This window comes from Hydra vulgaris, chromosome 06 (genome assembly GCF_038396675.1).
Source record: "Hydra vulgaris chromosome 06, alternate assembly HydraT2T_AEP".
NCBI lineage: Eukaryota > Metazoa > Cnidaria > Hydrozoa > Anthoathecata > Hydridae > Hydra > Hydra vulgaris.
The window spans coordinates 7,476,859-7,485,000 of record NC_088925.1 but is presented as its reverse complement, the minus strand read 5'-3'; the positions used below and the strand labels follow the sequence as shown (position 1 = coordinate 7,485,000).

Below are 8,142 nucleotides of genomic sequence, written 5' to 3'. Positions count from 1 at the left end.
CACACACATACACACACACACACAAAAAAAAAATCAAAAAAACAGCTTAATAAGAAATTAACTAGTTCAATTAAAAAAGTTGTTCAATGCTTATTTCGATTGATTAGTATGGTAATGAAAATAGTTTAAACCAGAAGATAACAAACTAATGTATTGAAAATATTACAAAACAAAATATTACAACATCTTCCAACAGTAGTAACTTTTCAAAATTACATTAAAAAAAAAAGATTATTTTTGAAAAAGTAAACAAAGTTGAAGTCATTTAATTAAACAAATGTACATTTCATTATTAACTACTTCACTATCAACAATCAAAATGGGAAAATGCTATAATAAGGCAAAGCTTTTTGTAACATTGAGAGCATCCTTAAATGATAAAACAATTTATGTAGTATGGTTTCTTATAATTCTACAGTTTACCCAGCACAAAATAGACATGAACTAACTGTAATTTGACTAAAATATTTTTTAATAATCCCAGCAAACATTCTTAGGTGGAATTTCAGTGGACTTATTTAGGCATTTTAAGCGGACTGCTGTAATTTTGCTCATTAGTTACTTAGTACACCATTAGTAGCAGCTGCCAAAAGTGGCTAGCCAATGACTAGCCACTATTGACATGTTGAAAAGTTATCAGGTAGCGATTTGTAGCGGCTGTCACTAATGGTCCACTAAGTAACTGATGAGCAAAACTCCAATAAACTGCTGAAAAATACCTATATATTAACAGTAATAATTTTGGAAAAAGAAAAAGACTGCAGAAAAGATTAAGTCAGAAATAATGCAATAATCTCTTAGGGTTTTAAATTTCTAAAACTCAACTCAGAATAAAATAGACTTTGATTCTTTTAGAAAAACGCTCTTTAATTCCAAAAATATAAGTATTAATACAATACACATTCAAAGAGTGTGTATTTTATAAATGCTTGATTCCTTTTAAATGCATAGAATTATAATACATGGTCATATAAGTGTCAAACCACACGGTCATTTTAAGGCACCTATTCCCATAATTAACAATTATGCGAAATATTTGTAATCATATGCATAAAAATTTTAGAGGTGAAAAATGAAAAATTTTTAGTTAATTTGTTTTTAATTTTCAATTCATTTCTAGTTTTATTATTAATATATATTTTTTTAACCTTTCCTGAATTTAATTACTGCTATAAATAATAATAACTGAAGTTTTTTTTTTTTAAACATCGTCGCTTTCAACAAGGCTGCAAGCAACTACTAATTAAAGTTGGAAGTTACTAAAAGAGAAAATATGAAGATTGTAGAGCAAGATAACGATTGACGAATGACTTAAAGGATTGCAAATTATATGAATCGGGAAAGCATGATGAAGGAAGCGAATTCTAAAAAGCTGATGTTCGAGGAAAAAAACTAGACGAATAAGCGTTTTTGGAGCACTTAGGAACAGTCACAGAAAAAGGATGAGACTTAATTGAATGACGAGTAACACGAGAACGAATTTTAGTAGATGGCACAAGAGACACTAGCTCTTTAGAGCAGTGCCCATTATAATATTTGTAGAAAAGAGAAAGAGAAGCAACATTACGATGATGTGATAATGGTTAGAGGTTGGCTGCAAGAGCAGGTCCAACTATGTTTACAGGGCATCATTAGAAGAACCCCCCCAGATATGGCAACAGTATTCCATACAAGGCGGATTTGAGATTTATAGAGATAGAGAATAGAATCCAAAGTAAGAAAGTGACGAGCTCGATAAAGAGATGCAAACTTAGCAGATGCTAATTTGGCAACTGATTTGATATATGGTTTCCAAGAAAGATTGGAAGTAAGAGTTAATCCTAGAAGATGAGGAGTAGATGACTAATTGAGTACATCACCATTCATAAATATAGGAAGATCGAAATTATTGCGATAACGATTGGCTGGAAAAAATTGAGTTTTATCTGTATTGAAGTTCACCAGCCACTATAAGCCCCATGCTGTAGCAGAAGTGAGATCCTTTTCAAGCTCAAATGCCCCCTCCAAGCAATCAGAGAGTGTTGATTTCTTATCACGACAAGAATAAATGGTAGTATCATCAGCAAACAATGCCACCTTAAATGTGAGAATATCTGGAAGATCGTTAATGTAAATTAAAAAGAGTATTGGGCCAAGGATAGAATCTTGAGGAACCTCTGAAGTTACAGAATAAGAAGAAGAGTGTTGTCCATCGAGGACAACTTTTTTGCTATGATTGGAAAGGAAGGATTCAATAATCTTAAAGATGTTGCTGGATACACCATAAGAAAGCTTATGAAGAAGACCAGCATGCCAAACTTTATCAAAAGCTTTTGAAATGTCAAGAGCGATGGCCTTAACCTCTCTACCTTTATCTAATGCATGATAAAACGTATCAGTTATTACTGTTAGCAAATCAGCTGTAGAACGAGAAGATCGAAATCCATATTGATGGTCAGAAAGTAAGTGATTAGATTCAAGATGAGAAATTAAGTGTTTGTTAATTAAAGATTCAAATACCTTGCTTATGATAGGAAGAAGACTAATGGGACGGTAGTTAGACGAATCAGATCATTCTCCAGAATTTTTGAAAAAAGGGATAATAGATGCCGCTCTCCAGCAGGCTGGAAAACAAGACTCTGATAAGCATTTGTTGAATAGTTTTGAGAGTATAGAGGACAGCTCCAAAGAATACTTCTGCAAGACAATAACAGGTATGTTGTCCGGGCCACAAGCTGTAGAAGAGTCTAGGCAGGAAATCACTTTAGATACAGAAGATGGAGTGATATGAATGTCAAGCAATGGATCAACCTGTTTGTTGGCAATATCAGGTAAAACGCAACTAGTGGAATCAAGAGATGATATTGATGAAAAGTTTTTAGCAAGCAATTCAGCTTTGTCTTTAGGTGAGGTGATAAAGTCTGAACCATACAAGAGAGGTGGAATTAAAGATTTGTTCTTATTATTAATACTATTAGAGATTCTCCAGAAGTCACGAGAGCCTAATTTTTGAGTTGAGATACGAGATTACATGACCTGAGAATAGCAGGTTTTGGCATTAGACAAAACTTTTTTACAATTGTTTCTAGCAGTAATAAACAGACGTCTGTTTTCTGGAGAATTGTTTTGCTGATAAATATGAAAGTAATGATTTCGATTGGCAATCGCAGCGGCGCAGTGTGAGGGAAACCATGGAGGGGAGTGAGGCTTGGCCTGAAATCGTCGAGGGGGAACAAAAGAAGCACATTTGTTGACAGGAAGACAAAAGATTTCTACCCAAGGGCCATCACGAAGAATCCCAGTCAGCTTTACTGTAGTTGTAAGAGGTTCGATAATAGGGGGATTCAGGTGATGAAGAAGAATGAGATATTAGTTTAAGAGAGATCAAACTGTGATCAGAAGCACGTAGGGAGGAATGTGGAGAAACTGAGCACTGACTAGGATCAGAAACAAGACATAAGTCGAGTAGAGAAGGTAAATGATTCGGGTTGTCAGGAAAGCGAGTTGGAAAGTTGACTATTTGAGTTAGGGATTGAGAAAGGCAAAAGTTGTGGGCTTTAATGCCTGCAGAATCAATGACACTAAAGTCACTGACAACAACTATATAACCTGATGGATAAAGAGAGAGGGCTTGGTCAATATGATCAGAAATAACATCAAAAAGAGCGCAGTCTTGAGATGAAGGAGAGCGATATAGAACAAAGAGAAAGACAATAGAGTGAAGTGGTGCTAAATGAAAGCACATGAAGGAATAGTCTGTGGATACAAACCTAGTTTCACAACAAATGGGTGAATTCTTACCAATGTAAATGCCCAGGCCAAGCATGTGACTATTGGAGTCTTTACGAATTAAGGGAAGATAACCATCAACACTAAGATTGCAGGATGAGACAGCTGAACTCAAATTAGTCTCACATAGAGCAAGTAAGTCTGGTGAATTTGCAAGAGATAAAACTCAACAGAAGAAAAGTTACTTCAAAGACCACGAATATTAGTGAATGATAGGTTTAGAGAACTTGGTGATGATGATGGTTTTTTGTGTTTTATAGTTTGGTACTTTATTCATTTTAAAATTAGATCGAATAATTTGACTCAAAGCATAGATAGTACTCAGAGCACTGTTTAATAGCCCAAGCAATTGCCTCATTACTACTAATAAACCCTAAGTCATAACAAAGGGCTCCAAATGTGGCCTCCGCAATGCACACCGAAAGTACAAACAGGGACACCATCCATGCGCAACATGGCACTGTTAATACTTTGATATTTTTCAGCTGTTGATGGAATCAGCCTCTCTGAGAGCTACCACAGAGTTCGGGAAACCTGACTACCAGCCGGCCTCAGAACCATAAAACTGAGTTTTAGAGCTGTACCCTCATTATGAGATATTAGAATGAGTTGCCTAGTCATAAAAACAGAGACACAAGCAAAACCTATGCATTGAGTCAAGAAAATCCAGCATTCAACATCCTAAACTGGAAACAATGTATTAAAAATACATCTGCGCCAGCCTAATAGATGAAGAAGGGGTGCAGGGCTGGTCAACAGATAGAAACTGTTTACCCCTTAAGTCTTTGCCTAGGAGGCCTTCTACAAGACAGTAGCCGGGTGCATTTAACATCTGCTCAAGATGAGTATTTTTATCGAGATACCATCTCTAGCCTTTACTCAACCAAGAGCCCCAAGGCAGGGGGTGTTTTAAGTCGGAGTTGGCATCTTCTAGCCTTTGCCTAAAAAGACGTATCCTACAAGGCAGTAGGAAATGAAACAGATTGTACTGGGTTACATGTTACCAGTAGGAGGATAACCTGATCTGACTTAAGTTATAGTAATAACAGAACAATAATATATATATATATATATATATTAAAAAAGGTTTACTTGATTTCTTGTGTTTGTGACTGGAACCCATAAAGAATTTTGTCTCTGCCACAAAAACACATCTCCAGATGAATCTACATAAACTGGAGATCCTTCAGTCGAAAAACTAAAAGAAAACATAAAAAAAAACAACCCATTAAAACATTTTATATAAGCTTTGGTAAAACTTTAACAACAAAAAAATTTATAGCTAATCTCTGGAGAAAAAAAGTATGGATTCAAGAATGTGGGAAGAATATGATCATAAAATAACTTGGGCAATATTCTGGCTGAAGTTTACTTTTACCAATCATATTAAAATTTCTTGGTAAAATCATATAATGCACATCATTTTCAACTAAACTAAATATTTTTTCTCTCCTCTCAATCAAATTGAAGAAAAAAAAAAAAAAATTTTGAGAATGTGAATCACCCCTAAAATATTTTTATTCAAACTTATTATTTATGGCAATAAATATTATAATTACATATAATTAGTCACACTTTATATTTAAAATCACGTATTCAACATCTAGTTTAAACAACTAAACAACCTCTATTTAAAATTTTAACACATTTAAACAATTAATAACATTCAAGTACAACATTAAAACTCACCCTAACCATACTAAAGAAAGATGATCTCTTAAATTGAGTGGATTATCCGAATAAACTTTCCAGTTATTTTTTATGAAGTGCATACACAGTACACCAAGACAATGGCAACTGCTATATCCTGAACAAGATTTTATATGTATATATAATTTTAAGGTTGATTTAAAACTTTTTGGAAAAGTGTGGCTACAAGATAAAAGTATATAATTAAGTATATTTTGCAATATAAAAATAACATAAAAATAACAATGACAAAAAACATTAAAAATGGACAAAACAAGTACTAAAATATGCATCATAATTCAACATTTCAAAAATATGGCTTATCTTCAGATAATATATTATTAAAGAAATATTGTTTATGGCAATATCTTAGTCATCTTTTACTACAAAACTAGGAGAACCATTTGACTTACATTGCTCATCAAAAATAATTGAATCAGATGAAATCTACATTTGGTTAATGCTGGTTAAATTGAAAATTTTTGAGTTTTTCTTCAAAGTGGAGTGCATATGAATTTTATCATTTTGTTCTTGCTTTCTAAACATGATTCAAGAACTCCAAACTGTTTTCCTTATTATTTAAACAATAAAGATGAAATGCTTTGCTGTCTGTCTAATATGACTGCACTATTTTTTTTACATTAAATTGTTTTTCAACTTTATTAATCTTGCATTATCTTATTAATCTTGCATAATGTCTGCATTAAAGATAGACATCATTTAAAATGTTTCTCTTGATGTTTCTCTAGTTTCTTCTCTTCTCACTTGTTATTAGACTTGTTGTTAGATTTACGAGTCACTCATTGACTATTCTTTAAATAGCTTTAGAAATGCTAGAATCAGCTATCAAATGAATAAATTTAACTAAATTTTTCCACATAATAGTAAATATAAATTAGGGGTTGTCTAGCATTATTATACGGTAACTAGACAAATAATAACATTTAGTTGATTATACTGGATATTTTATGTTAAATTAAAAAACAAAAACAAACAACAACTTGTTTTGCTGCATTTTGCACACTAATGCTGCAGTCTTCACAGATTCACAATTTAGTTATTTAATAAAGTCATTTGGGAATTAAAAGAACGAGAAAACATAAAAATTTAAAAATGTTTGTATTTTTAAATAATCAGGTAATAATAAACAGGATTTGTTACCAAGGTTATAAATATGACATTAAATCAATAAATCTATCATTTTTGGTAAATGATTTTACTAAATGAATGGTTATCTAAATAAATTATTATATTTTTTTATAAACTTTGACTTTTCAACATTATTTATGAACTTTTTTTTATGAACTTGCTTAAACTTTTCAAAATTAATATCTTTTTTGATAAAAATCTTCAATGAACATCTCTTTCATTGAAGATTTTAATTTTTTTTACTTTCTCATTTTTTTTTATAATTAATGTGCTACATTTCTACTTTGTGCAGTTGAAGAACTCATATTAACTTTTTTTTTCACTTCATACAATTCATAGAATTTTTTTCTGATTATGCAGTGATGAAATAGAAAAAAACCATTTATCAGGAATAATTTATTTTAAAAGACTTCCGAATAAAAACTCCTAATGTTTTTTGTGATTATTTTTTATGATATTTGGTGTAATGAAATTATCAGACCGTATAATTATTGAACATATGGTTATCAGATATTCAGCTGAATAACTTAAAAATGCTATCTGGGACACCCCTACTATAAATAACAAAACAAAAGAGTGGACAGAAATTAACTTTATTCTTAATTTGATTGCTGAAAACTTAGGTAGTAAACCTAAGTTTTCAGCAAAATGTATGTAAAATTAAGTAAATCCTAGTTATAAGGTAAATCCACACAACAATATTATTTTACATGATGGCATTTTTAAATGCGATGAACTTTTTTAGTATTTTTTGCACATTTTGGTTTTGGGGTGAAATTGATAAAAATTTTAGTTACTTCATGGGTCTGTCAAGTTTACTCATATGTGATTGTCAGTATAGAAGTGTATAAAATAATGTAGAGTTTAAGCATGTGAGGTTGTAAATAAGTGAACAAGTAAAGTTTTTTTTTGTAGATTTTATAATAAAAAGATATTATACCCTGCAAGTACATAAAAAAAAGTTTAGTAAATAGATCTTATGATAAACAAGTTGGATGCAAAACAATTTATTGACAAAAAAAACAACAAACATTGATTGTGCATACCAATCAAAAACCTTTGGAAACTAGTGTTTTAGCATAGATCTTTGCAATGTTGTAGGTTTTATGCAAGCTTACACAAACAGTAGTATTTGAGCTAATAACTTTACAGATGACAAACCTGGTATTGATTGTATGAGCAATATTTATTTATTTTTAAACATCTTCCCTTCCAACAAGGCTGCAAGCAACCACTATTAGAGTTGGAAGTTACTGGACGAGAAAAAATGAAGTTTATAAGCAAGATGACAATTAACAGAGAACTTGAAAGATTGCAAATTATATGAATAAGGAAACAGATTAAGGAAGCGAACTCCAAAGAACTGATGTTTGAGGAAAGAAACTTGACGAATATTTTTGAAGCACTTCGGAACAGTTACAGTAAAATAATGAGACTTAATTTAATGAAGAGTAACATGAGAATGAATTTTAGTAGAGAGGTTAGCTAGGGAAATATAATTAAAACTCAGCTCGAAATGCACATGTCATAAAAATA

The 8,142-nt window shown here is 31.6% G+C and overlaps 1 protein-coding gene across 2 annotated transcripts in view; it reads right to left on the bottom strand.

Annotated features, from left to right (window-relative positions):
* The window catches only part of LOC100207576 (WD repeat and HMG-box DNA-binding protein 1), a 97,629-nt gene that overhangs the window by 15,938 nt on the left and 73,549 nt on the right, over positions 1-8,142 (bottom strand). For both annotated transcript variants that reach the window (XM_065799106.1, XM_065799107.1), the window contains exons 20-21: positions 5,458-5,575; positions 4,861-4,966 (exon numbers count right to left, since the gene is read on the bottom strand). In XM_065799106.1, the coding sequence (XP_065655178.1) occupies positions 4,861-4,966; positions 5,458-5,575 (224 nt within the window). The remainder of the gene's footprint in view (positions 1-4,860; positions 4,967-5,457; positions 5,576-8,142) is intronic.